This window comes from Aspergillus luchuensis, chromosome 4, assembly GCF_016861625.1.
Source record: "Aspergillus luchuensis IFO 4308 DNA, chromosome 4, nearly complete sequence".
Taxonomy (NCBI): domain Eukaryota; kingdom Fungi; phylum Ascomycota; class Eurotiomycetes; order Eurotiales; family Aspergillaceae; genus Aspergillus; species Aspergillus luchuensis.
This window is the reverse complement of record NC_054852.1, coordinates 2,899,313-2,927,182: the sequence shown is the minus strand read 5'-3', so window position 1 is coordinate 2,927,182 and position 27,870 is coordinate 2,899,313. Positions and strand designations below refer to the sequence as shown.

Below are 27,870 nucleotides of genomic sequence, written 5' to 3'. Positions count from 1 at the left end.
AATCAGGTGACAAAGAATCCTCAGGCGAAGCTCGTCTGCCACCCCAGGAATTCCATCACCAACTCCCACTCAAACCGACCGGTTCGTGTTCTCTCCCCTGCCACATAAAGCTCACGTCGCTGCCACAGTAATTCAACAACTGTCTGTGCCCGTACCGTGTTCTCATACGGGGCTTTTGCCTGAGCTGCCTGGAATTGTGCCAAGGCCCGTGCTTTCTCAGATTCGGTCGTACTGCAGCACGAGGCAACGAAGAGTGGCCATAAAGGCCAGGAGATTGGGAGGTGATCCAGCGATGAGACTATTGATTCTACCAGAGATAGGATATAGTCGACATGGCGCTGCTTCCGCGTTGCATCCAACCCCAGACTGTGTTCACTGGTGTAGCCGAGGAAAGCTGGCGTGGATGCTTCTGAGAGAAGCAGGCACGCAGCAAGACGATAGGATTCGCCAGTGTACTCAAGAAGACGACGCCTATGGACAACCTCGGCGGAATCGTGACATCGTCGCAGTGATTCAGGGAGCAAATGTGTTGTGTCCTGGAGATTCCTTTGTAAAGTGATAATTTTGGCCTCGATGGCGCTTCGTCTCTCTTCGACTTCGAACCCTTCTCCATACATGACCTGCACATCATCCTTGAGGCTCAATATATCATTAATAAGCAGGAGCATGCGGTTACTCATGCCATTCCACACGTCAATTTCGCGAAGCGTATCCGGCTTCATGGCCTTGGACAGTGACTCTGAAGATGTCCAGCAGGTCCCTTCTTCTACGGGTGACGAGGGATCGTTCCGCAATTCTATAGCAGGTAGTACCTTGTCGATTGGGAAAAGGGACTTTGCCAGCACCAGATGCGCCGAGAAGTAACTCATGAATAGTTGCGGCACATATGTCTTTGTGTGGCGGCGAATCCTCTGCTTGATGACCATCTGGAAACATGTCAGGTGGCGAACCCAAGAGGCGTCACAGCTGTGGGATATCTGCGGCGAGTCAATACTGACGCTCATGAAAGTACCAAGAACGAGGAGATTACATACAGCCGAAGAGCAGAGAAATATAGTCGGCAGCAGCACGTCTTCAAACTCAAAACAACTTTCCGCTAACGCTTGACGCAAGCCTTTGAGTACCCTTTGCCGGACCTGCATTTCAAATAGTTCAAAGCGACTATCGATTGATCTCAAGTACTGCGCGCTGGTCATGAGAACAGAATAATATGCCAATTCAGACCGAAATACCATGCGCATTACTGTATTTCGAAGAGGATTGATTTCCTCGTTGTCGATAGTAACGGCAGCAGGGCACATCATCGACTCGTAAAACGACAAGCACACATCATCAACATCGGGTACACCGAGCGTCCAAGGCAAGGTTCGGAAATTGGTATTTGATGACTGAACCTTGCTTTCTTTCCAGTTATGATACTGACTCTGATATGTGTCTCGGGTTGAATAAGAAACGCTTTTTGACGTCGCGGCCCGCAGTGGGCTGTGCGAAGAGGGTGGAGTGAGGATCAATGCGGATTTCCCGTCGCTACCAAGTTGATCTTTGCGTTCGATCCGCTTCGAAGACGGAAGTCGATCGTCCTCTTCAGATTCTTTGCATCGTAGCGAGCCCCTTCTGGCTACGATCCCGGTTCGTCCATGGCATTTCCCCGCGGCCCGCATATCATCCTCCCATTGAAGGCGGACCCCGTAGTTGCATTGATTCTTCGACCGTTGGCAGCGCATACATACTGGATGAGCTTCTGTACGCACCGGAGAATGAGCTTCGTTGTCGATTAAATTTGCCGTGTAGAACACCGGATCGAGTCATTAGGAGCACGAGGCTCCTATCAACCTAGGAATGGGACAGGCAATGGACAACACGCACCGTCGCATTTGACCCGTCTCCGACGACATGTAAGACAACCGCTGCGGGACCGAATTCTGGGCTGGGATGTCATCGGAGGCGACGAATCTGAGTCGGGGGAAGTTGGAGGGCCAGGGTTCAACGACCACGAGATGAACATGTCGACAATCAATCATATCTTTACTATGACACTCAGCGCCAGATCCAGTTATTTCCCTTGTGGAAAGGATAAGATGGGGAACAGACCTTTGGGGGACGCCGAGCGGGCTAAACAGGCTTACGGAGGGGGAAGGCTATTGTGGACGGCCAGACACACGGCCATCCTACCTCGGGGTGGCCACGGGCGAGCTGAAAGCCTAACATGCGGTTAATATCGAGGGCTGGATGGGATTGGCGAATGGATGAAGCTCCATCCGCCATCGGAACGCTAATCGCGTCCGAGGCGGACACTAATGAGGTTTCCCCGTACCCTGAAGACGGTAGGAACGGTCCGTCAGCCAACAGTCGCTGGATTCCCCCCCTCATCATTTAGTGGGATAGCAAGCTGAAACTCACGGTGTGATTGCGTGTCCAATCGCCTCGAACCACTGTCAATCGGGCCTTACCATCGGCGGTAACCCGATTACTGACGCTTCTCAGCCAAAATAGCGCGTTCCTAGGCTTTTCATCGGAGGATCGGACTCCACTTGATGACCATCCTGGGCCGAGCGCTAGATGATACCGTTATCCACCAAGCTAGGTTCACTTTGTGAGATGTTTCGATGCAGTTTGACTGAGCTGTCTCAACTACTAGTATGGCAATATCCTTGAATCCCCACCATGTGCGAATACTCTCCTCCCGCCTCAGGAAAAGAAATTGCGCGACTAATCCTGCTGTATTCGATCCAGGTCCAGACCATGGAGTTTCCATTAGTTCACTGGCAGGATTTCAATACCCGCTGGTGCCGATTACCCCTGTAGCATAGAGGAAGTATTTAGCAGGCCTGCATCATGAGATCTAGAGCCCTATAAACCGATCGGGGCCTGCAGGAACCTTTAAGGGACCATAGGTTCTAGGCACATGGTGTGTTTCAGAGCATGTAGGCTACCATTATGAGCTCGCAAGAGACTGCCTCGAGGGTACCTGTGGTGATAGCTGGATACACCGTTCCTATCGTCTGCATGGTGCTATGCACAGGTTTACGGCTTTTTGTGAAAGTTCTTGGTCCATCAGAGGACCGCTTTCATGCAGATGACTACCTAATTACCCTAGCCACGGTGCGTTTACCTCCCTATCGCCCGGTCCCTGCGCATACTGACGATCTGTTTTGTTTTGGTCAGATACTGGAGGTAGCGTACAGTATTATCATGCTGGCTGTCGGTATGAATGCCCTCATGCATCTCTGGCCGGAATCCAGCTAATGTACATAGGGGTGCGTCATGGTTTCGGTAAACATGTTTCAACTATTGCGACTAGTGACCTAGAGGCATTCTTGAAGGTACAATGAGCCATTGACTACCTTCGATGTAACTGACATATATATAGGGAGACTATATTGCTAGCCACCTCTATAATGTCGGCCTGGCAAGTGTCAAACTCGGAATCCTCGCCTTATACTACCGCTTATTCGCTATACAGTGGTTCCGCAGGACAGTAATTGGCTGTGTTACATTCGTCTGCCTGTGGATTGCGACCATAGAGATCTTTATGGGCCTGCTCTGCCGACCACTGGAGGCGTTCTGGGATGTTAGTGTCAAAGGCCATTGCTTCAACTCCAGCGCACTGTCATACTACGTCAACACCTCCAACATGATCACGGACCTTGTCATATTTGCTCTTCCGATAGGAGTGATTGTGCGGCTCTGTACGACCCGGAGCAATAAAATTGCCCTCTGTATTATATTTTCGATTGGATTCATGTAGGTTCCTTCCCCACCTTGCCTTATTTTATGATAGCCAAGCACCAGCACTTACATGATCACCAGAACATGCGGGATAAGCGCTGCCCGTCTAGCCTTCGTCTTTGCCGAAAGCTCGTCCGACATCACCTGTGCGTCCTCGCCCTTCTTCCTCCTCCACAAACTACCACCACACTTGAACACACTAACATGAAACAAACATAGGGGATGGCGTCGACCTCGGAGTCCTATCCGGCTTTGAATCGCTCGGGGGCATCCTCTGCGCCAACCTCCCCATCATCTACCGCCTCTTCAGACAAGCCGCACAGAAAGTCACCAGCCGAACAGGAGGCAGCACCTCCCTTCCCCACCCACAGTATGGGCGCGAGTCCAAGAATTTCACGTCACGATCGCGCCCTCGCCGACACCGTCTTAGTGAAACGCTCAATGAACAGTGGATCCAATTGCAGAACGGCAATTCGTCGAATGATAGCCATCTCCCAGGGGGACCACAGGATTTCGCTGCGCAGAAGGTGGTGGACATGGAGACGGGGATGGAGGTAGTGCGGTTGAGTAATATCCCAAACGCTATTACAGTGAAGAGGGAGTTTCATCAGACGGTGGAGGGTCGTCGGTGATAATTTTCCTTTGGGCGCTGTCTAGAGAGTAGCCATTCATTTGTGTCCCTGTTCGGGGAGAGTTTTCTTATGTTGAGGTAGACAAAAATAGATGAACAACACCCTTACTTTGGAACTTTAGGGAACCATGGTAAGTTGAGAATGAGATCGGGATAGTTACTCATTGAAGCCCCTCCCCTCTCACCCCAGGAGTAGGAGTAGTAGTAGTAGTAGTAGTAGTAGTAGTAGTAGTAGTAGTAACTCGACATCGAGACGTTTGGTAGTCAATATATTTGCACTGAACACAGGCGTGAATCACTTGCCTCCAAGAACTCTACCTTTTGACTTCGGGCTTAGATAGTTTGTTAGTACATCTTAGGTTGCTTTGTCGGCTTTTCTAGTTAGACTGAGGCGTAGCTGCTCCAATTTTAGGGTTCGTGTAGATGGTATATAGTAACATTATTCGGGTTTTATCATCTATTAGTAGTTAGTAGAGAACAGGTCGTTCCGAGATGCTATGTAGGTCAGATTTTAAGAGGGATTAACTATGTGTCTTCGGATGATTCAGAGTATATCTTTGTATCAACAATAATCAGTGTTTATGGTTTCAACAATAAGTCACACGAATGAATGTTATCGAGTACAGAAAACCTGACACGTACCCAGGCCAACCATGTCCAGTCCAAACCAACTTATCTAGATTATATACATGCATAAGAGAAGGCATTCACAAAATGTAGTAGACCTATAGACACATTGCGCCTTTCCGAAATCGCCCAAATAAAAGAACATAGCAAGGACAAAGGGGGGGAATCGCCCAGCCATATTTACCGAATCACTATAGACAGACAAATCACAATAATCTGTAGGTTGGTGGTCTATTTCAACCGCCAATGACCATCCAAGCGATCATACCTCCCCACATGCCCACAAAAGCAATGGTCAGGATGGAGGCACCCGCCTTGTCGCCCGTGGTGATCTTCGATTCGGTACTGCCGCTGTTACCGGTGTTGTCACCCGTACCCGCATTCGGATCACTAGAACTGTTGCCGCCGGTACTGGAGGTCACAGGGGCTGTTTGCTTCGTGCTATACAATGCGGAGGCCAGAACGTTGGTGACGGCAATTTCTTCCTCCATTCCGTTCCACCCATCCCACTTCTTGGGATACCAGCGCACACCACAGGTGTTGTTGCCCATTCCGTCGCAGGAAGCCGCGGCAGCTTCGGCGGACCCCTGCAGTTTTGGCAGAATGAGGCTGGACGTCGACGGCATAATCAGAGCCACAAGCCCAAGCCATCCCGTGACGAGTCCCTTGAACAGAATTTCGTTGTCGTTACACACTTCGGCCGGTTCGCAGAGAATTTCGGACATGATGTTTCCACCATACTTCGCCGGAAAGAAGGTGTCGAGCGTCACGTTCAAGAGACCCTCCGCCGCATTCTTCCATTTGGCCTTGCCGGTCTACGAATGGCATAAAATCAGCACCTGCTTCCTCCACACCTGGCGGGGGGCCAAAATCACTTACGTAGTTGTACATGTACGCGGCTCCCGTTAAGAAGACGCCGTAATTGTAAGACCACTGATTGTTTCCTTGGGTTTTGCAGTTATTGTCGACATCGGTGGAGTCGGCCACGTTCCAAGTCTGGTTGTTTAACAACGGAGTCGAGGCACACCAATCGAAAATCTTCTCTGCCCAGTCGGCGTACGTGTCGTTGGAGGTGTAGCGGGCCAGGCGGGCAGCGAGTTGGAACAGACCTCCGTTAGAGATGGAGTTCTTCATGGCGTAACCGGCTTCATAAGGATAGATCTGCCAGCGCAGACCACCGCCACATGTCGAATCGTCCCATCGATCGACCTGAGTGTTGTAAACGCCCTGGGCCAAAGCGAGCCAGGAGTATCCGGAGGAGCTGTCGGCGAATTCGATCTCGGCAGCAGTGATGGCGGCAAGACCCCAGAACATTTGATCGTCGTTACCCTAATAGACAGCGAGAAGAGTCAGACTACCGTCCAAGTTCAGGGGAACATTGAGTATTGCTATGTCGCTTACCAGGTAACTACTGTAGTTGGCAGGCATGTAATCGCAGTCACCCGCCTGCCATTGCATACCCTGACGGACCTCGTCGTTGTAGGTATCGTCTCCGGTGTAATACCAATAGAGGAGCAAACTTGTGAAGAGTGCACTACCTTCCCACCACTTGGTAGGGAAAGCACCGGGAATCTGACCGGTTTCGTTTCCATGATACCAGGTCATGGACCCGTAGGCGGTCTTACTGGCGGCATCCTTGATGGAACCTATACGGACGATGATGATGGTGGTCAGTTGTCAATTCATATAATTGGTGTATGTTGTCGAGATGGAAGACACAGCGGACTAAATTTAGTGACGCAACTGCTCCTAATTATGTGGGAGAGGGGAAGGAGAACGGGGATAAAGGACGGGCGGGGACAGCAAAGGATATAATAAGAGAAAGAGCTAGAAGTGGGGGAAGGCATACTGGTACTGCTGATATCAATATCAATGGCGTGGGAGAGCTGAGAGAAAAGCGCCGTGTTTAGGAATAACCCCCCATACAGGCAATCTCGAACGAGACGCATGGCGGGAGGGAGCGGGGAGGGAAAAAGAGAGAAAAAGGGGTGGGAGGAGAAGGAGATGGGAAGGAAACGAATGTATAGAAGCGAGGGACACGGTCAAGGAAGAGACTGACCAGCAGAAACGGAGAGTAAACGAGAGTGGAAGGGAAGAGGAGGGGGGATGATAGGATGGAGACAGTTGACAGTCAAGTCAAGATTGGGGATGATGGCATTGCAGCAAGACAAGAAAAGCAAGAGGGAAATCAAGCTGCGTAGACGCCGGGCCAGGCCTATTTTTAATCGGCGGGAGAAAAAGAAGGGAAGAAAGGCCCAAAAAAGCCAACCATCGGCACTGGTGGAGTTGGTCCCCGTCCACGTCAGCTCCTCGTGCAATCAGCGTCCTCGCCCTCGCATTTCTTCGTGCCCCCAAGGGTCATGGTGTGACAGGGTCAGAAGGGGTTTAGAAAGGAGCTAAAAGAGGGTGATGAAATTCCCCCCAATTAATGATCAGAGTAAAAATTATTTGGTCCCTGGAGAGAAGTTGAGGCTGGATGGAAGTACTTTGGAAATTCTGATAATAGTATCAATGTGAGCCTGAGGCCACAATACGAATACGGCATATTCCGATCATCAATTTCTTCTTTTGGATGTTCTTTTTCCCTTTTTTTGCCCCTGGAAAATCAAGCCAAACAATAACTAATCCCGAACAAAGGCTGAGTTGAGTGAGTTCTGGCCCGGCGGGTACCATGGATCCTCTTTGACTTCCCTTTCCCCATGAATGGCTGCCACAATCAGACCGTCTCGCAACTTTGCGCCCGGTCGCAAAGATAGGCATGTCTTGCTATCCTAAGCTTTCTTGCCCAGCACTGCTAATCCTCACCAAGCAATGCCGGGCATTCCGCAGTTTGAACTGTCATTGCAGCCTGTGATCTTGGCAGAACCCAATCAGCCGATCGGGGGGGAATAGTCAGCCCCCCTGGCGGGTACATCACAAGCACCACTCGGAATGCCATTGGGAGTTTGTCTCTGCTCGGACGCGCCATCATCAGCGCTCTTTGATCAGGATCGTCACCTGCTTTGGGGTCGAAACTTGCGATCGCTGCGAAGGGCTGTATTTGTTTGTACTATTCAGAGCGTTTTTCCCGTCGCTTTCGATCATCGGTGTCTGGTTCTCCAACACCCAACACAAACTATGGGACCTCGTTCGTCGCTCAAGGTTCTGAAACCGAGTTCTTCGCACTTATTCCCCTTCTGCAGGATGGCAATGAGCTGTTCTAGACTTCTACGCCGTAGTTCCATTAACTGCGGAAGTACCTGCGTGTGTCAGCCTTGACACTCCGATCCCGGTCCGTCATGTGACAGGACATCACATGTTTGTCTGGTTTGTTGATCTCTCCTCCTGACTATCAACAAGGGTAGTACTTCATTGTCATTGAAAATGCCAATTAGGCAAACAGCACACTACAGTCATTTACAACCCTTGCGATTGATAATTAGCAGTCATTTCCGAATCACAAATATACAGTGTGGATAAGCCGACGGAAAAGAGACTGAGACATTGTCTTACTTCCCATTAACAATAAGCCGCGCTCCCCATCTCCGTCCCCGTCTCCACCACATTGAACATCGCAGGATCATGTTCTCGTCAGCAGAAATGGAGATTAATGTTTACCAGCCATTGCTCACTCAGCTCAGTACTGTAAATATGCAGTATTGGCATCTAATCTGGTCTTGTAGCTCACTGAGAAGTGCACTAATTTTCTTGTCTATCAAATCAAACATTCGTAAGATCTCATCAACTATATATGTTGCACAGCACACAAGAAGACTAATTGTGATTTAGGTCACATTTTTGTTGACTTTGTAACCTTCAAGTTGGTAACCTTGTAATACTTATATCGATAGTATGAAATGAGCAGTGCTGCCTCACATAACTAAATCACTCTACGAAACTAAAATATATACTACTACTATTACTAGCATCATCGCCCACCGCACAAAGAGTAGTACTAATAGTAGACGGTTTCACCAGGTCTAATAGTGAATCCTGATTACTACTATTACATGCTCAATGTTGTGGCATAGCGAAGAGCTTACTTGTAGACTATCAACTAGGATCGCGACTGGAAGAGGTAAATCGTGTAGTCTTCTCTATGTGTCTCTGCCCCTGCCATATATTCTGCAATTATTCACAGCGTTGCTTCAACCTCATCCACAATGGTCACCTTAATGCTCCCGTTTCTGGTATCCGCACACATATTCAAGGCATCTACGGCCTTTTCTAGGGGAAAAACATGCGACACCAATCTCTTCAGGTCCAGTATGCCCCCACTGAGACACGCTATAGCAGGCGGCCAGGTATCGCGGTATCGGTTGATGAACCGCAAATCAATCTGTTTTGGTTAGTGGTCTTATTTTCAAGCTTAGCATGAGAAAGGCTTACCTCTGCCAGGGAAATATGCATAAATGGCAGGTTGTTCATTACTGCCTTTCCCACGCCAATGACGACCACCGTACCACCCCGACGAGCGGTAAATGCTGCAGTACACACACTGTTCTCAACACCAGTACACTCTAATACAGTTTCTGGCGCGTTGTACTCGTCCGGACCAAAAATAGCTCGGATTGCCTTAGCGTTGCCTTCTGCATCTAGTGCTGGATTAACCTGGTATGTGTTGCACCAAGGCGCAAATTCCTTTGCAAAGGCGAGCCGCTTTGGCTCAATATCTGTGATGACTATGGGGTGGGCCCCTGATGCCCGAGCAGCTGCGAGGGCGATCAGTCCAATAGGCCCAGCACCACATACGACTACACCACGACCTAAGTGGAGACGCGCGACCTGAATTCCGCGCATGACGACCGAAAGTGGCTCGAGGAGGGCCCCTTCAAGATAGGATATATTGTCTGGAAGCCTGTAAAGGCATTTTAGCATACTTAGCTCAAACCAACAGGAACCAAAACGCACTTATGTAACCATTTGGCCGGGTGGACCTTGTAACGTTGGATGGTACCCGCATAAGGATATACTCCCGCAAATTGGACGTCTTCGCAAAGGTTATAGCGACCGTCATCACAGAGGAAGCACTGTTCGCAAGGAACCCCAGGTTCGACGGCGACTCTGTCACCTGTGCCTCCCGATAAGTTATCCATTGCAGATATGATGCATAGCATGACTAACCAGGCTGGAGATGGGTCACTCCATCTCCACACTTTAGCACCACACCCGCTGCTTCATGGCCAATTATGCAATCTCCTTCGAAGACTAGCTCTCCAATGCGACCGGTTTTCCAGAAATGAATATCGGACCTGAGCACGTTAGAGAATAGTGTACACATATAATTGAGCCAATATTCTTGCATACCCACAGACGCCAGTGGCTTTGATTTGCAGTAGGACCTCACCTCGCCGAGGCGCATACACCGGGGCGGGGACAAATTTTAGATTGTGATCTGCTGTGATCTGGAGAGAGGGATTAGGGAATGGAGGCGACAATTGCACCTGCTCCGTTGGCGATGACTTTGAGGTAGACGTTGGAGCTGGGCTCGATAGAAGGACAGAAGGGGCCATGATGTTGGAGGGTGTGTGATCTGAACATTGGAGTTAGAGAAGACGCCTGGGGTGCGTCTGGTTTAAGCTGAAAACATCTTGGGCATCCCTAGGTTAGCTGGGAGTAACACAATTGCTGACTTCGAGCAATAGGATGCAGCGGAGATAAGCTACCTTTGCCTGGGCATCATGGAGATGGCAACTGGAGGCACGGATGACCCAGCGTGGATCCAGTCCAGGTCATATCTTCCCCGCATGGAATTTCTGGGGTTGGGTCCAGTACTTACCCTTTTGGGTATTCCACATCCGCCTTCCCCGATCTGGTGGTTGGCGCCTCCAATTACCCGATTGGGAAATGGGCTTAATGCTGCCGGATGAGGTTATTCGGATCCAATTCTTCATGCTCAGTCCACCTTCACTCTGCAGAACTGGGCTTGTTCTGTTCCCACCTTTTCTCTGCTCTGGGAACCGTGCCTGTTATAAATTTGACCCATGTCCCCTCTTACCCCGCGCCATGTATCGCCCTCAGAATCATTCCTGCAACTATGGCTGTTGGTCCTGTCCCGCAAAGTAACGGCGCATCGGCCTTGCCGCTGGTGCGCCAGCTGTCTAAAGATCACGACCATGTCTTGAAGTCATTCCGTCTTCTGATTTCCGACCTGTGTCAGCAGTTCGGCGGAGGCCACCCGGGGTATGAGTCCACCGATAATGAGCCCAGCAGAACAAAGGGTGTTGACTGACTTGACCAGTGGAGCTATTGGCATGGCGGCCATAGGAGTCGCCCTATGGCGATATGTTATGCGATATGCGCCACACACCCCAGAGTACTTCAACCGCGATCGCTTCATCCTTTCCAACGGCCATACCTGCCTTTTCCAGTACGCCTTTTTACATCTCACTGGCTACAGAGCCATGACTTTCGAGCAGCTCAAGTCCTATCACTCCGACCGCGTCGACGCATTATGTCCGGGCCACCCGGAAATCGAACACGAGGGCATCGAAGTCACCACAGGCCCCTTAGGTCAGGGCATCGCCAATGCTGTTGGTCTTGCCATGGCCACGAAGAATCTGGCGGCCAACTTCAACCGTCCAGGGTATGATGTCGTATCAAACCACACCTGGTGTATGATAGGAGATGCATGTCTGCAAGAAGGAGTCGGACTCGAGGCGATCTCCTTCGCGGGCCATCTCAAACTCAACAACCTGACAGTCATCTACGATAACAACCAGATAACCTGCGATGGTTCAGTCGATCTGACCAACACAGAGGATATCAACGCTAAGATGCGTGCCTGTGGCTGGGACGTCATTGATGTGGAAGATGGTTGCTATGATATCGAGGGGATTGTCCAAGCCTTGGAGGAGGCTCGCGCCTCCCCAGAAAAGCCTACTTTCATTAACGTCCGGACCATCATTGGTCTAGGCAGTAAGGTGGAAGGCATGGCTGCTGCTCATGGTGCCGCATTTGGTGCTCCAGACGTAGCAGAGATGAAGAAGAAGTATGGCTTCAACCCTGACGAGCACTTCGTCATCAGTGATACAGTCCGAGAGTTCTTCCAGGAGCTCCCCGCTCGAGGCGAAGCTCTTGTTCAGCAGTGGAACTCGTTAGTGAAGCAATATAGCGCAGAACATCCGGAGCTTGGGGAGGAGTTCCAGAGACGCATTCACGGAGAGCTGCCTTCGAACTGGAAAGACCTTATACCTTCCAGCTTCCCTGACAAGCCAACAGCTACGAGAGCCTCATCCGGCCTAGTATTCAACCCTCTGGCTAAAGATATTAAGTCTTTCATGGTCGGAACGGCTGACCTGAGCCCGTCCGTGAACATGATCTGGCCAGGCAAGGTTGATTTCCAGCACGTAAGTTCATTCTTGCCGTTTCTCTTAGACCATTTAGTGGCACCATACTCACTAGGTACAGCCTGATCTACGTACTACTTGCAATATCAACGGTAACTATTCCGGCCGATATATCCACTTCGGAGTGCGTGAACATGCCATGTGTGCCATCTCGAACGGGCTGGCAGCGTTCGCTCCAAACACATTCATCCCTATTACTTCTTCCTTTTTCATGTTCTATCTTTATGCTGCTCCTGCCGTGCGCATGGGGGCTCTGCAGCACCTTCAGGTTATCCACGCTGCTACTCACGACTCCATTGGCATGGGAGAAGATGGTCCGACACACCAGCCGATAGAGCTGGCAGCGCTCTACCGTGCTATGCCAAACCTGCTGTATATTCGACCGGGAGATAGTGAGGAGACGGCAGGAGCCTGGCTTGCAGCCCTGGAGGCCAAGAAGTCATCCAGCATTATCTCCACCTCCCGTCACGCTCTGCCTCAGTTGAAGCAAACACGCCGGGAGGGAGTGGCTCATGGCGCGTACGTGCTGGAGGAGGCTGATGCTGCCGCAGTGACGCTCATTGGCGTCGGCGCAGAGCTCTCATTTGCGCTTGATGTAGCTCAGCAGCTGAAGGAGACTAAAGGAATTGCGGTGCGCGTCGTCAGTTTCCCATGCCAGCGACTGTTCGAGCAGCAGGCCCTCGACTACAAGCGCACGGTCCTGCGACGCCATCAAGGGATCCCGGCGGTGGTAATCGAGCCATATGCGCCGAACGGCTGGGAGCGGTATGCCGATGCAGGCATCAACATCCGCCGATTCGGCCACAGTTTGCCGGGCAAGGCTGCATACAAGTTCTTCGGCTACGAGACCGGAGTGATGGCAGCCAAGGTGGGCGATTATCTGGATCGACTAGAGAAGGGAGAGTGGCAGCGTGGAGAATTTGTGGATCTGTAGGCTAGTGATCCTTTCGATATCATTACCATTCAATGAATAAACTTAGACTTAAGACAACCTACCAATGAATTAGTCCAACCCAGTAGCAATTGGAAGATGACCGGAGAATGAGATGTGGGGATTGACTAGAGGGAAGATCCACCCAGACGCGCCGAACTCACATTGGGGAATCGGAAGCGCCATCCCTCGCTGCTTTAGTCTCCCCACTTCCCCTCCCTTCTTCCCAACTTAATTCCCCTCCACATTGTTATCTAGAGACGCTTCGGATCTTATCTCTAGAGGATCCAGACTATTGCTAACCCTGGAATCTTCTCACAATGGCTTCCGCTGATGCCGCAATAAATGAATCACCACTCACCGCTCCCAAGACGCTAGATAGCTTTTTCTTCGCGTATCACACGCACTCAAACTCAGTTCCTACGATGCTTACACACTACCCCAGTTAGTTGGGAACAAGGAAGTTCAAGCAAGAGTGTATTGCCAGGCCGGGACGGGATAGGTCTTTTCCATCAACGAGACCTGGCTTGCAAGCTAAATAGCTGAAAATACTAAAACATGAAAGAACAGGACAGGACAGGACAGGACAGGACAGGATAAGACACAACAAGACACGAGAAGCCAGAAGTCTGCTTCACAAATAACGAAAAAAGATGAGACGATCAACACCAACAACCTGAAGATAGCCAAGATGGAGATAAAGAAACGAGAAAATCTCAAGGGTATATCAGCCTCTCAGGCTAAGCAACGCTATTATAGCATGAAATCATCTAGGCGCTGCTCCGGGGCGATTACACAGACTCCCCATACGGGAGATAGGCACGGAGCCGAGCGGGTGCCGCTGGCATGTGCGTTATAGAACCTCTCATTTGATTCATCAGCTGGCTCGCTGCTTTCGGGGATCGCTTCGGTATTGTTTTGCGGGAGCTCAACTGTACTCTCGCCGTTCATATCATTTGCGTGCTCGATGCTGCCCACGCCATTCAATGCGGGAACACCGCTGGCATCGCCGTTCATTATAAGTGCGGGCTCGCCGCTGGTCGCACCGTTCATCATATGGTTGGGATCAACGCTGCCCTGGCCGTTCATCTCATGTGTGGGCTCGGTGTGACCGCCGTTCATTTCAAGGGTCGGCTCTACTATGCCCTCAATGGCTTCTTGTGTGGGCCTTTGGACTGGTTGAGGGTCTTCGGAGGGATATATGCCAATGGGTGCACTCCTTCTTCCTTTCGCCATTTCGAACCGGAGAGTGCGTTGCTGCAGCTTGAATACCGATTCTTGACCATTTCTCATTCGAAAGACTTTATTCGCAACCTCCGGTGTCTACACTTCATTAGCTATTGCTATTGAGGTTTGAAGCATGACGCGTACCTTGAATTGCACAAAGGCGGTTCTCAGACCAGAATTAGGATTCGTCTTCACTTTGACATAGCAACGTCCGTATTCGCCAAGCATCCTCTTGAGCTCGAACTCCATCTGAGGTGGATCAAGAGCACTTGGTAGACTGCAGGGTGTTAGTTTTTGTCCCATGCACTATTGAGTTTGGAAGGGGGTATAGCTCTTACTTTCCAACAAAAAGGCGAGCTCCAAGAGGAAGGAGATCTTGAGCGTTGTCGTCTGTGACCTTTATTCCTCCGACGATAAGAATATCATCTTTAATATCAGAACCACTTGGTCTCGCCTGGGCTTGAGCTGAGCCATCTGGGGACGGCTGCGGAGGGCTATTGGTCACGGTGGGAACCAACTGTCGGAGCATCTGATACAAGGGGGTGTCTCGACGTACACGGAATCCTGGATGGGTCATACGTGAAAATCGGCGGTTAGGAGGAATAGACGGGTGGTTATCGGCAGGCATAATATACTGTTGTTCCTGGACGCCATCAGACATCTCCGAAATGAAAGGATCCCCGTCAGGTATGTCGGTATCCTTAATGATCACATCCCATTGAGGTTCCTTTGGAAACTCAGGCAGATGCCTGCTCATCGCAGGCTCACACCAAGGAGGTATATCCATAAACAGCCAATTAGGCTCTTGCATTCCTTCAACTTGCAAACGAGCCCCGGTGAAGAAAACCCATTTCATGGTACTATGATTGAAAGAAGGGCCAAAAGGTTTCTTTCCAGGATATGGAATAGCACCGGGGTACTGTTGACAGAAATCCATGTTGACTGCTTGAGGGGAAGGATGCATTTCTCAGAGCAAAAGCCGTGAGTAACTTACCCTCTTAGTGATCAAGCAAAGCCAAGCTAAGCAACAGACGCTAACAAGCACGAATCAGATATTATCCTCCTAAAGGAGAACTTTATCAAAAGCGTACTAGAACGACGAGCAGTGTGAAGAGATGAGATTGATAAAAGCAGTTGTGGTTACTCTGTCAAACGATAGCGAGCAGCCAAAGCGTGAGTGTTGTGGTGATGGGAGAAGTATGAGAGGCAAAGAACAAGCGAGCCGGCAAGGCTCACATACTAACCGTCGAACTCTATGCCTTCACGATGAGGTATGAGAAACGAGCGTCGCAGCAATGACTGCAGCTATGACCACAACAAGGCTTCAACTACGGTCCGGACTCTGTTCCTCTTATTCCTCGAGGAATCTAGTTACTCCTCGCCGCTTTTTGGCCTGGAATGACATCTAAAGGATTAAGGGCATCGGATTTCAGAACAGAGCTGTGCATTCGCTCCAGAGCCATCTGCGGTATATTGGAAGACGCCGATATTTGTCAGGAGAACTACGACTATATGTGCGAATAGTTGGGTCTGTCCTTTTGTCCGGGGAAAATCGGGGTCTTGTTGGGGAAAGTCGGGCATGGTTCCTTGGGTGCGAGGACGAACTATACAACTATACGGCTCTAGGCTTGGTATCGCGTCCGATACAATACATTCGGGGCGCAAAATTCAGCCTGTAGGTATCGAGTGAGCGTCATGGTATGGTTTGTGGCGCCATGGCCTTTGATATGGAGGCTTGTTGTCGAGCTGGGGACTGAGGGACGGTCTAGATAGTTGAAGGCAGAAATGTCGACATATGGAATGAAGGGGGCTGTGTGAGAATAAGTATAGAATGACTGCTTCGAAAAATTACTTGTGGTATTGTAGTTATACCGGGTTGTACTAACTATACAAAACGAGGAAAGAAGCAGGTCATGATTATGTCGTCACCAAGGCAGGAAGTATGCAAACAGGCAAGATATATACTCAGACAGTGAACGAGGGGGTATCGAATAAGCTTGTCTCCCAGGAACATCATCATGAAACAAATCGTCACTTCACTTTGCAGGCATCCCCATCAGCTCTCCCAGCTCGTCGCTGGTGAGTGTGCTCCGGCGTCGATCCCGGTGTCCTTTGCTGGATCCCTTGAGAGCCCGCCCACGCTTACGACTCTCGCTCTCTTTGCGAGCCTGTTCTGCCTCTCGGGCCTCGCTTTCAGCAGCTGCTAGCTTCTGGGGCACGCTCAGGCGAGCTTGGCTGCTTGATGCTTGGATAGCAGCTGCCCGGCGAGACTCTTTGGGCTGAGGACTTTGAGCGCTGCTTCCCTGGCGGGAGAGCCCCTTCGATTCAGCTTTCCTTCTTGATGGTCTACGTGTTACCGCTTCCGAACGGTGTGCTTTTACTTGTAGCGTCTCATCGTCCGCGCTCGGTTCGCAAGGCGAGTCTTGTAGACCCGCAGTAAATGAGACCTTCCGTGGCGAGCGTCCAGTCATGATGTTGTCACTCTTTTCTTTCAAGGCTTTACTGGCTCTCCTGGATCTCGTTTCTCGCGTCGACTGGCGAGTTCTCCTGGGGGACTCTGCAGGCCGGCTAGGCTCAGTGGTAACCTTCGCAGCGGTTTGTTTCTCTTCCTCCTCTTCTGCCTCTTGGTCTTCGAAAATGGGTGACTGGATGGTCGTGTCTCGCCCCACGTCTTGAGACAGTGCTTGCGTGATGTCTAGGCGTAGGTCTAAGCCTTGTCGGAGCTCTTCCGCTTGAATCGAATGGCCTCCATCCGCGATCCGTTTATGCCAGCCATCCATCATTGTAACGGCCTGGCTCCACCGACTTTCCATTTTCTCCCAGCCTTCGCGAAGTCGTTTAATTTCTTCGTCCCGCATTTCTACTTCCTCGAGAGGTACGAACGATGGGTTCGTGAGCAGTGTTCGTAGATGCTCGAGGACATGGTCCATTTGTGCTGATAGCTCGTCACAAGAGGTAGGTAGCGCCGTTACCGAGCCTTGCAGGGACCGTCCAGCCCCGACGCTTGCCATCCCGGTCGCGGACTTATCTTCGTCTTCGGCTTGTGATAGACCCTGGAGATCCTTCAGAGTTTCGACTGTGTTCCGTGCCAATGATATTAGCGTATCATTTTCGTCGCTGAGGTTTTGACATAGTTCAGTGAGGAAGTCGTTCGTTTCCTGCTTGAGGCTGTATCCAGGATCGTTGATGCCCTCACCACCGGCCGCCAGTCTAGATCGGGACGATTGACTGGCTGCTGGGTTGATATTGATAGTGGTCATCGACAGCCCTTCCCGCTTTCCGCGCTGGCGTTCAGCCAAGTGCGATTTCAGTTTCTGCATTTCCAGGTCGCGTTTGCGGATGTCGTTGGCGCATTGAGCTCGAACTTGCTGAATGGTCGTCTTCATACGCTGCACTTGCTCTTTCAGTCCTCGGATTGTCGAATCGGCACTAGAAGCGTTCGCCTTCAATGCTCGTTCCTGCGCTTCTGCGAGAGCCAGGGAACGGGTTAGCTCGGAGGCCTTCGTCTTGACTTTCTCCTACAGCCAAGTCGTTAGCCTTCTCTGCGGTCGCAAAGTATACACTTGATGCCTATCGTACCAACTCTGCTGTTTTTTGCGATTCCTCCGCGCGTAGGGTGCGGATTGTGGTCGCTAGATTCTCTCGGTGTTCGGCTTCACGCTGTTTTGGCTGTTAGCCAGTGCGACGATTTCCCTGGACATTGTGACTCCGTACATCTCTGCGCAGAACCAAATCGTTGACCAAATTTATGATCCTCCCCATTGTGGCCGCCGTGCCTCCCTCCTCATCTTCAGGGTTGGCGAAATCAATGGGTTGGCCGCTCTTCAGCAGCCCCCTGGCCAGCAAGACATTATTGATGTAAGTAGATGCTGCCTGCAGATTCTGTGGCTCCATGGCTTGCCTGCAAGCTCTGGTGGCAGCGACCTCTCTGAAGGGAGAGGAGTTGCCGATTGATGTCGAGGGGTGTTGGTTGCGATAATGCGTCGGGGACCGCCAGACTGTTATTATTATTTTTCGACAGCCGCGGGATTCCTAAAGGGGAAGAACATAAACAGCAGGCGCACTCCGGTGACCGCCACGCCCCACTTCCGCTGTATGCTTATGTCATGCACCTGCCCACATCTGATCTGTAAAGGGAAGTAAATCACTTTTCTTATCGCACGCGTCGCTCGCGCGTCCTCTTGCTTCTTCTCAACTTCATCCTCCCAATTGGCAACATGGCGCGCGTAGTCCGTGGCGAGGGAGACTCTCTGCAACGGAGAGGACAGCTGCTCTTCAGGCAGGGCAACTATTCAGACGCTCTGGCCGCGTTTACAGAGGTGCGTTCGCGCGGTCCACCGCGTCCGATAAGGAAAAGGCTACTAAGGCAATTGGCCCACAGGCTCTCTCTTGTAAAGGCGCCGATGTGATGAGCATCCTGGACAACCGGGCCGCAACGTACATCAAGCTCACTCAGTATGATCGCGCTCTCAATGATTCGCGACAGATGATCCGCAGAGATACCAAAGATGGACGGGTAGCTTGCAGCCTGTGCGATGGTCGATTGTGTGCACTGTAGACTAATTGAGCGTTAGGGCGTTTTGCGATATGGTCAGACCTTGCTTCTGACTGGGGATCGTGCAAAGGCCCTCAAAGCTTACGGCTATGGCTTGAAGACTCTGCCTGAAGATCATCCCCGTCGTAAGGTAAGCGGGTTTCAGCTGAATTTGCAGCAAGATGCGCCTTTGAACGCTGACCGGCTCAGATGATACTTCAAATGTATTGCAAGGTGAAAGAGAAGGCATCAGTGAAACGTCTAGATCCGTTTGATACTCTACCTCTCGAGTTGGCCATGATGGTGCTGCAGTATTTCAATTTTAGGGAGCTGGCGTAAGTAGCCTGTACAAAGAGGTCCTATAAGCAAGCTGACGATCAGGCTCTTAGGGTTCTCCTGCGAGTTTCGAAGGGATGGCAGCGAATGCTCTCACAACCAGATCTTTGGATGCAATTAGATTTCACAGAGGCCCGACGCAAGGTCCATTGGCGCTCCTTTCGGGCATTTGTCCAACGTTCGCGTGCCTTGCTAACCCATGCTGTCATGACCAACATATCCACCCCTTTTCAAGAAAGAGTGCTAGAAGCTTTGAGTAGATGTCCAAAATTGGAACATTTGGAGATCCGGGACCCTATCACACAGCCTAATGGGCTTTGCGACGTGTTCAGGAGCTCAACACAATTGAGATCTCTTATTATCGCGAAACAGACACCGGTGGCTCAGGAAAATATCGCGAAGTTTCTATCAAGCTTATCCCAGCTCGAACGTCTAGAGGTTCATAACGCCCAGCCGTCGCCCGAATCCAAAGTACATTGGCCTTCACATCTGCCGAATTTGAAGAGTATCACCTTGCTCACGGAAGCGTCAATTCCGCCACCAGGTCGTGTTCCTGCTCTATACATTCCTCCCGCTACTGTAAGTTGGCTGGTCTCATGAGCTTTGTCTGGGTTCGTGCTGTTTCTGGTACTAACAGCTATCTCAGGAGTCAATGTCTTGCTCAATGCCCAACCTTGAAGAACTACGGCTTGAGTCGTATCCCAAAGTCTGGGCGCCGTACTATCTATCATTTGACCCTATCCGATACTCCAGGCTACGTAGACTGGATCTGAAAGGCGTATTCATAGGCACTTTCAGCTTACCGCCGAGTCTCGAATACCTTTCCATTCATGCAGGTGCCGCTCCACCTGGGGAGGAATTCCCCTTTTCTCCCGAGCAACCCTTACACCTTCCAAATCTCCATACTCTTATGCTTCGCGACATAATTTGGGTCACCTACCGCACGCTCCATCGGTTCATAGTCGACTCCAAGGCTGTATTACGGAACCTTGTCGTCGACCGCTGTCCACAACTCGACTCTGAGAAGCTCAGTCTTGTTCTGGCGGAGAATTCGGTCAACTTGACTGAGCTCGGAGTTCCTCAGCTTCCAGGCATCAATGACTCGACCGTGAAGACCTTGGTGGAAGGTTTGTCAAACCTCACTGCTCTAGATGTCTCCAACACCGATGTGACAGGCCGTCTGCTCAAAATGCTTGCTGACGCACGTTCCTCGGATGTCGACTTTCCACGTGTTGAGTATGTATACATCAAAAATTGTGACAATATCCCATACGAGGCAATAACCTACGCTCGGTCACATGGTGTCAGTGTCATCCGGTGATTAGAAGCATCAGTACAAACGCCCCTGAAGCATGCTGGCATGCATAGGTATGCGTTTTATATTTGCATTCGGCGCCATATCGCATATTAGGCTTTAGTTCTACCATGTTTGCATACGTGGTATGGCTATTCTGCCCCCACGAAGTCCAATCTGGTCTAAAATACCCGCCAATATTTCACAAATGATAAGTCTCGCTGCATAATCTATGCGACATTGCTCCTCATCAAAATACATTTTGCTGGGGCGTTCCTGATAACGCGGGTCGATTCACAACATGACCAGGTCATGATACACGAGGGACATTTTCACAAACCTCCGTTGCTCCCCATTATTCAGCACACTGCTGTGAGGGAGATGGCTGCAGGCACGCCACAAGTCTGCAGTGGAAACAGACAGTTCAATCTAAATATTACGTCTTTCCAGGGCTATAATCAGTCCTGTCAGGTCTACATTTCGGGCAATATCATTAATTTTCCACTTAGAACTATTAGCACCCCGAACTGAAAGAGTTTCAGATGATGTACACTATATCCTTGGATATCTATTTCCGAGTTCTACTTTAATAATAACGCTATGAATACCCTTCGCCTCGGGTAGGCGAGTAATACTGTCTTTGGATAGCAATCGCCGTTGGAGACGGACTTCAAGTCCGCTCCTCTTAGCCTCGACAACATCATATATAACGTCTGCCAACTCCACCATTAGCGGGCGACATTGTTTCAAATATTCTTCCATCTATTACTCATCTATACTAACTATATTTCTCATAAGAATCATCTTCAAGTCGTGCAATGGCCACCATCTCCGCAATCCGGGCCTCCAACTCCCGAATCACACCAGAGACTGTACCTCGCACGGCAGTCTTCACCGGAGCTACAGATGGCATTGGAAAGGCGACACTTAATCGCCTGATTTCTACGAATCTGCCAGTCAGGGTGTATGTCATTGGCAGGGACGGCAAGAAGCATCAATCGTTTCTAGATGAGCTTCGACAATCCAACAGACAGGCACAGATCACCTGGTTGGAAGGTCAATTGTCTCTTCTAGCAGATACCAAAAAGCTGTGCGATGAGATTAGGAGACGCGAGACGAGTCTTGACTGCTTGTACCTGAGCGCTGGCTTTATCTCCTCGGGGGAGCGCATTGGTACGCCTCTTCTGATCACCATTGACCAGGAGTATCAGCTCACAAAACATGATTATCAGAAACATCCGAAGGAAAAAGCCTCTCACTAGTACTGAACTACTACAGCCGAATATTGCTGATGGTTGAACTTCTCCCCTTACTCAACTCATCGCCCAATAGCCCACGCGTCGTAAGTGTCCTCAACGCGGGATATGAATCATCTTCCATCTACCTCGACGACATCGATCTCGAGAAACCAGGTCATTTCGGCTTGGGCTCTCTCGCAAAATCAATGTCCACCTATACTACATTGTCTATGTCAAGATTGGCTCAGGAAAACCCTCATGTGGTATTCATCCATCATTATCCTGGTGGAGTCAGTACAGATGCCTTTAAGAAGGCCTGGGGTGGAAAGTGGTTTTGGCCACTGTTTAAAGCTGCGTTGTCTGCGTTCGGAACGTCTCCTGAAGATGCTGCGGAGAAGGTGTTGTATTTGATCACTAGTGCTAAATATGGTGGCAGAGGGGTTCCGCTTGGTGAGGAACAGAAGGCTGGTATGACTTTGACAAAGTCTGTTCAGGGTGGTGATCTGTTTGCTATTGACAATAAGATGAAGGAGCTGTTCCAGGGGAAAGTGATGTTCGAGTTGCAGGCTATGAACGCGAGTGATATCATTTGGCGCAGGACGGTGGAGACACTTGCGCCGTATTCTTCGTGATGGCGAGGGGTGAGGTTGTAATATATGAATATGTTACCTAAATCATTCACTGCAAATTGATGATATATTAATTGGAATTTGATGATCAGCAGGTCATCTGGATAGATGATGGCACTCAATGTAAGCCGAACGGACTTCGGCCAGTCAAAGTCCGGCGTACCAGAACGAAGTCCGGTTCAGCCGACGGCCAAAGACCGTATCCGTCTCAACCACTGCACACCTACACACCTGATTTATAATTCTACTAGTTCGCTGCTATTATGGAGAGGAGAGGTCCAACTCCAGGCTCTGGCTCATATGGCAAGGCTTGCAGGCAATGTTCCAAGGCCAAGTGTCGGTGCGTAGCTCGACCCGACGGTGCCGGCTGCGAAAGGTAAGCGTTTCAGTATAGTCAGTGACTTGATTGATCTGATCGCCACTTAGATGCCTGCGTCTCAAGAAACAATGCCAGCCATCAGAATCAACTCGTAGGAAATCTCATGGGGTTTCCGAGTCCGGCGCGCAGATCGCGAAGCTTGAGGGGAGAATTGATAGTCTCACGGCAATGCTTCAGTCTGTGGCGCATGCTACTGGAGTATCTAGCAACCTGCAGACTAGTTCAAATGCTAGTACAGGCAACGATATCAGCAACTTAGCTATCACTGGCACTGATACTGACAGAGTACTGGTGCCACCACCATGGACCACCGCGCCGTCACAGTCAACTACGACTCCGTCTCCGAGCAATGGCCCGAACCAGCCATCGGCACTGCTGCCTCCTCTATATGAGTTGAACCTAGACAAGGCAGCCTGGTATCTCCATCGCTTTACGACGAACATGCTACCATGCTTTCCTTTCATCTGCCTGCCACCCAACATCACTACGCAGCAGTTGCATCAAGATAGACCATTTCTCCTCGAGGCCATCATCGCGGTAGCTACGCCCTCAACGCAAGAAAAATTGGCTCGCGCAGATAGACTGAAATCTCGCTTAACCAAGTCAGCTATGCTTGAGAATCAGTCCAGCATAGATATGTTGCTGAGCATCCTGACCTACATTGCCTGGAGTACAGATCCATTTGTTAAACGCGCGAGTAACCTGTCTCGCATGATCATGCTGGCTATGTCCATGGTCTACGATCTCCAACTGGACAAGAAACCGCCGCCGCCGCCAGAGGTACCCATAATAGCGAAGATGGCACCAGGTCTGGGAGGTCCAGAGCAAAGTGCATGTGATGTTTCTCCACAAGAGATCCTAGAGCAGCATCGAGCGTTTCTAGCTTGCTTTGTCCTCAACTCGATGTGGGTATATCCTCATCCTTTACCTGTAACTCGAGAGTGCATATCCTGACATGACTATTCCAGCATCTCATCCACCTTCAGACGCACAGTCCCCCTACCATGGACCCCTCAAATGGAACAAGCCTTAAATCTGATTGACACGAACAAAGAACACCCATCAGACGAGTACTTCACAATCCAAATCCGGCTACAGATCCTCGCTCAAAAAGCCCTATCCCTCCGCGACCCAGACGAGACAACTACATATCCCTCTACCACCTCAAACACAACACCCTCAGCAACAACCATGTACCTCAAATTACTACACAACCAACTAACCGACCTCCAATCCACAATCCCACTCCATCTCCCCCACCGCGGTAAGCCACCCATCCCATCCCTCCCTCATTCCCGAATCCCCACTAACCACCGCCAACCACCCTCCCATTATAGACCTCCTCCACCTCCAAACACACTATACCTCCCTCCTCCTACACGAAACCCCCCGCCTCACCAGCTCCAGCACCCCTCTCCTTTCCCCCACCACAGCCCCCTCCCCGCTAACCACCCTCATCCACTCCCTCCAAGCAATCAAATCCTGGCTGTCAACCTTCCAAATCCTCCCAGCACAAACCATCACCGGATTCCCCTTCTTCATGTGGTTCCAACTCGTCCGATGCATCGTGCTCCTAAAACATCTCTCCACGTTCGAAGACCCAGCATGGGATCGCGACATCGTGCGGCAGGAGGTGGATATGCTCGATTTGCTGGTGTGGATGGGGGAGAAGGCGGAGATGGCTAGCATTGAGGCTGGGGAGATGTCAGATGATGATTTGTTTCGAAGGGTGGGGAGGATGTTGAGATTGGCGAGGGAATGGGTGGTTAGGAAGGTGAGGGGGGAGGCAGATGTGGGGATTTCTGGGGATGAGAGTACTGATGGGAATCGGGTGATGTCTGGAGATGAGGATAGGTCTGAGGGAAGTGGTGAAGGTAGTAGTGGTGGTGGTGGTGATGGTAGTGGTATGACGGGTATGGATCTGGATATGACGGATATGGCGTGGATGCATGCGCTAGAATCAGGGGATGGAGGTTGGCTTGAGGAGGTGCTGGGGTGGTCGCCTTTGCATTTCTAGATGCGGGTCTACTTTATATTTTGACAGATACCGTGTGGTAGTCCCTGCATTTATCTTGACACGAAGACGACCTGTTGATTGCTCATCATCTACTCTGGCTCTATCATCTATGATTGACTATACATCCCACCACCCCTCCAAATAAGACTTCAGATCAATAGTATCATGGCGTTTCAGATGCGGCGTAAGATCCGCATCCGGCAGCGTCTCTCTCGTCGTCCATCCATTCCCCAGAAAAGCGAATCTATTCCCACTCGGATTGGTATACGAATAGTCCCAATCTTCCCATCTAGGATCCCGTCTCAAGTAATTCAACGCTGCCGCACTACCAGGGAACTGACCATGAACTTTACCACCAGGCCGACCGCCATTATACCATGAACTACAGTTCTTCTGACCCGGGGTAGAGTCGTCATTAGCTGTCCAGACCGTGCGCGGGTAAAATTTGTCGCAATATTCGACAAAGTCATCGGCTGCTTGCTTGGATGGCTCCATGGCTTTGATACCTTGGCTGCGGATCTTTCGTAGGAGCTTGGCTATGTAGGTAACTTGATTCTCCAGGGCATTGGGCACGCTGCCAGAGGGGCCGGTGGAGTGAGGACCGCCAATCCAAAGTAGATTGGGGAAGCCTGGGGTGGCTACTCCGAGGTAGTTGTAGGGAAAGCCATAGAGACCGTCGTGTTTCCAGGCCTTTTTGAGATCGATCCCGTTGGAAACGATGGAAAAGGGTGGGGCGTGGTCGACGTTGGCCCCGGTGGAGCAGATGACCACGTCGACGGGCCGTTCGATACCATCTGTGGTGACGATACCTGTTGAGGTGAATCGCTGAATCGGGGTTTGAATGTAGCTGACGTTGTCTTTGGTCAAGGCTTCGAGGTAGCCTGGGCCGGGAGTGGGACGGCGACAGTTGGGTGGAAAGTCTGGGATGAGCTTGTCAATGAGTCCGGGCTGGTCGCCGACTCTTGACTTCATCAGCTCGGTCCATTTCTCGCGCAGACCGCGGTTCTCCGGGGAGTCTTTGAAGATGGCGCCGAAGCGAGAGAAGTATCCTGCTTCGACGCTCTTGCGGTATGCTAGATAAGTATCGGGGTCGCGAAAGGACTCAAGTTGCTCGGGAGAGAATAAGTTTGCTTCGAGTCGACGCACACCAGATGTGCCGAAGGAGTCAGCTATCCAGGTCCTGTTGCGAGCATAATGGTCCACGTGTTGAGCAATTGGCTGGATCGAGGGCAGGACCTGCAATCCAGACGCCCCATTTCCGATCAACGCGATGCGCTTGCCGTTCAGGTCGACATTGTGATTCCAGTGCGACGAATGGAAAAGCACACCTGTGTACTCATCCCTGCCTGGGTAGTCAGGCAGCTTCCACTCATTGAAGTGGCCAATAGCGTTGATTAGCACGTCGAGGTCTTCGTCATATGTCTTATATTGGTTAGCCACTGCGCATAAGCCGCTAAGTAGGAGCAGTGTCATACTCGATTGGAATTCCCCAAGTCCTGCAAGGTCACCCGCCATTTACCCAGTTCAGGAAGCCACACAGCCTGGTCGACTTTCTGTTGTAGTCGGAGGTATTTGTGCACATCATATTTGCGCGCTAGAGATTCCCAATACTCGCGAATTTCGGCGCCTTGTGCGAACTCCTCAGACCATTGTGTGTTCGGTTCGAATCCGGACTGATAGACATGCGCGGGAATATCGCATCGTACTCCAGGATAAGTATTTTCGAACCTGTTCATCAGCACCAGCCGTCGCACGCAATAAGTAAGCTTTCTTACCAAGTACCTCCCTGTGTTCAGTGTTAGAAATGCATCGTATGTGACTCGAACTCGTTACTTACCACACCGGAATTTTTCTCATAGATCCGTAGGTCCAGACCAGGCAGTTTTGCTGGGAGCAAGACTCCTGCGGTAATTCCCGCCAGACCAGCCCCAATCACACCGACTTTGATCGGACGAATCTCGTCAATCGGATGTTCCTCGATTTCAAAAGCTGGACGAGCTTGGCCGTCTGCCTTATCAGACAAAGCTAACTCATTGATGAGCGGCCCGATCGACACAGTGGGGAGGTGCTTAGGATCTGTCTCTGTGACAGGCTCGGGACGTATGAGCTCGGGTCCTTCGACTGATGCCATGGCGAAGAAAACTTGTCTGTTCTATGGGCACATATGAGGGCAGCAAATTGGCGAGGTGCAAGGATGTCTTTTATCTTAAGATGGCTGCCGATAGGGAGGGGTTGCGAGATCGGCAAAGCACATCACGCCTGATAAAGTGTAACCCCTCTTCGGAGCAGCTGCACGCCATCTGCACCTCCTTTGACCTCACAGAGTAGCCCAGAGAAGCCAGTAGCAAGAGTTGAAAAGGTACCGTGATCACACCATTGCGGACTGGAATGATGCGACAAGAGGGGCTTATCTCTGGTTTAGCAGCACCAGTAACTTGGCAAAAATGTACCATACCCCAAGGTTGATTCACTGGCAGAAGGAGTAGTGATACATTGAGGATGTATCGAAGCTGCAGGCGGTTCGGTGGTTGCATTGGGCAGATGCAGTTGAGTTGCAGGATATTACCGAAAAGGGAAAGATGGACAGGGATCTTAGGCCTCAGGCAGCGACCGCGTGTAGCCGCTCATTGGGGCTCATCCTACTCTAGCCGATTCCGAGAATAGCAGTCATAGCCAAAACCAAGTCGCAATCCATGAGCAATCGTACTATACCAAATCATAGCTACGCGATGCGAGGCTTTCATTAGGCACGGTATCACGTGAACAAGCAGTCACCACTTATACCACTTCGGGATGTCATGTGACACAACCCCATGGACTGGTGGTTGACATCACGTGGGACCCTGATACAGCCCAATACAATCCAGCAAATAGGCGCAAATTAGGTTTCTAAGGTTTATTCGTGTTAACTAGTAATATCGGGCTGGTAAACTATTCTCTCACAGCCAGCGCATATCAGAATGCTGTGAG

At 50.7% G+C, this 27,870-nt stretch overlaps 12 protein-coding genes across 12 annotated transcripts; 5 read left to right on the top strand and 7 right to left on the bottom strand.

Annotated features, from left to right (window-relative positions):
- Positions 1-20: 20 nt before the first annotated feature.
- On the bottom strand, positions 21-2,005 carry AKAW2_41036S (Zn(II)2Cys6 transcription factor; the record flags this gene model as incomplete). Its single annotated transcript, XM_041689430.1, has 3 exons — positions 21-977; positions 1,035-1,741; positions 1,867-2,005. The coding sequence occupies 3 exons, from the start codon at positions 2,003-2,005 to the stop codon at positions 21-23; spliced, it is 1,803 nt and encodes a 600-aa protein (XP_041543116.1).
- Positions 2,006-2,937: 932 nt separating this feature from the next.
- AKAW2_41035A (uncharacterized protein) lies at positions 2,938-4,361 on the top strand (the record flags this gene model as incomplete). The annotated part of the gene is made up of 6 exons (XM_041689429.1): positions 2,938-3,102; positions 3,166-3,205; positions 3,256-3,323; positions 3,371-3,744; positions 3,811-3,875; positions 3,949-4,361. 6 exons carry the CDS (start codon positions 2,938-2,940, stop codon positions 4,359-4,361), a joined length of 1,125 nt encoding a protein of 374 aa, XP_041543115.1.
- Positions 4,362-5,223: 862 nt separating this feature from the next.
- On the bottom strand, positions 5,224-6,936 carry AKAW2_41034S (glycoside hydrolase family 76 protein; the record flags this gene model as incomplete). The annotated part of the gene is made up of 4 exons (XM_041689428.1): positions 5,224-5,802; positions 5,867-6,316; positions 6,389-6,633; positions 6,837-6,936. The coding sequence occupies 4 exons, from the start codon at positions 6,934-6,936 to the stop codon at positions 5,224-5,226; spliced, it is 1,374 nt and encodes a 457-aa protein (XP_041543114.1).
- A 2,165-nt stretch (positions 6,937-9,101) lies between these two features.
- AKAW2_41033S (putative alcohol dehydrogenase) lies at positions 9,102-10,479 on the bottom strand (the record flags this gene model as incomplete). Its single annotated transcript, XM_041689427.1, has 5 exons — positions 9,102-9,305; positions 9,356-9,824; positions 9,878-10,037; positions 10,091-10,218; positions 10,274-10,479. 5 exons carry the CDS (start codon positions 10,477-10,479, stop codon positions 9,102-9,104), a joined length of 1,167 nt encoding a protein of 388 aa, XP_041543113.1.
- A 524-nt stretch (positions 10,480-11,003) lies between these two features.
- Positions 11,004-13,249, top strand: AKAW2_41032A (uncharacterized protein; the record flags this gene model as incomplete). The annotated part of the gene is made up of 3 exons (XM_041689426.1): positions 11,004-11,149; positions 11,208-12,315; positions 12,377-13,249. 3 exons carry the CDS (start codon positions 11,004-11,006, stop codon positions 13,247-13,249), a joined length of 2,127 nt encoding a protein of 708 aa, XP_041543112.1.
- A 750-nt stretch (positions 13,250-13,999) lies between these two features.
- Positions 14,000-14,482, bottom strand: AKAW2_41031S (uncharacterized protein; the record flags this gene model as incomplete). The annotated part of the gene is made up of 1 exon (XM_041689425.1): positions 14,000-14,482. The coding sequence occupies one exon, from the start codon at positions 14,480-14,482 to the stop codon at positions 14,000-14,002; it is 483 nt and encodes a 160-aa protein (XP_041543111.1).
- Positions 14,483-14,807: 325 nt separating this feature from the next.
- On the bottom strand, positions 14,808-15,410 carry AKAW2_41030S (uncharacterized protein; the record flags this gene model as incomplete). The annotated part of the gene is made up of 1 exon (XM_041689424.1): positions 14,808-15,410. The coding sequence occupies one exon, from the start codon at positions 15,408-15,410 to the stop codon at positions 14,808-14,810; it is 603 nt and encodes a 200-aa protein (XP_041543110.1).
- A 1,099-nt stretch (positions 15,411-16,509) lies between these two features.
- AKAW2_41029S (uncharacterized protein) lies at positions 16,510-18,367 on the bottom strand (the record flags this gene model as incomplete). Its single annotated transcript, XM_041689422.1, has 3 exons — positions 16,510-17,991; positions 18,053-18,133; positions 18,188-18,367. 3 exons carry the CDS (start codon positions 18,365-18,367, stop codon positions 16,510-16,512), a joined length of 1,743 nt encoding a protein of 580 aa, XP_041543109.1.
- A 323-nt stretch (positions 18,368-18,690) lies between these two features.
- On the top strand, positions 18,691-20,664 carry AKAW2_41028A (Leucine Rich Repeat domain protein; the record flags this gene model as incomplete). Its single annotated transcript, XM_041689421.1, has 6 exons — positions 18,691-18,792; positions 18,855-18,989; positions 19,048-19,158; positions 19,218-19,342; positions 19,397-19,922; positions 19,990-20,664. The coding sequence occupies 6 exons, from the start codon at positions 18,691-18,693 to the stop codon at positions 20,662-20,664; spliced, it is 1,674 nt and encodes a 557-aa protein (XP_041543108.1).
- Positions 20,665-21,455: 791 nt separating this feature from the next.
- AKAW2_41027A (uncharacterized protein) lies at positions 21,456-22,507 on the top strand (the record flags this gene model as incomplete). The annotated part of the gene is made up of 2 exons (XM_041689420.1): positions 21,456-21,810; positions 21,870-22,507. 2 exons carry the CDS (start codon positions 21,456-21,458, stop codon positions 22,505-22,507), a joined length of 993 nt encoding a protein of 330 aa, XP_041543107.1.
- A 260-nt stretch (positions 22,508-22,767) lies between these two features.
- On the top strand, positions 22,768-24,900 carry AKAW2_41026A (fungal specific transcription factor domain-containing protein; the record flags this gene model as incomplete). The annotated part of the gene is made up of 4 exons (XM_041689419.1): positions 22,768-22,880; positions 22,931-23,788; positions 23,852-24,147; positions 24,221-24,900. The coding sequence occupies 4 exons, from the start codon at positions 22,768-22,770 to the stop codon at positions 24,898-24,900; spliced, it is 1,947 nt and encodes a 648-aa protein (XP_041543106.1).
- A 117-nt stretch (positions 24,901-25,017) lies between these two features.
- Positions 25,018-27,031, bottom strand: AKAW2_41025S (flavin-containing monooxygenase; the record flags this gene model as incomplete). Its single annotated transcript, XM_041689418.1, has 4 exons — positions 25,018-26,322; positions 26,376-26,628; positions 26,676-26,686; positions 26,738-27,031. 4 exons carry the CDS (start codon positions 27,029-27,031, stop codon positions 25,018-25,020), a joined length of 1,863 nt encoding a protein of 620 aa, XP_041543105.1.
- Positions 27,032-27,870: the final 839 nt, after the last annotated feature.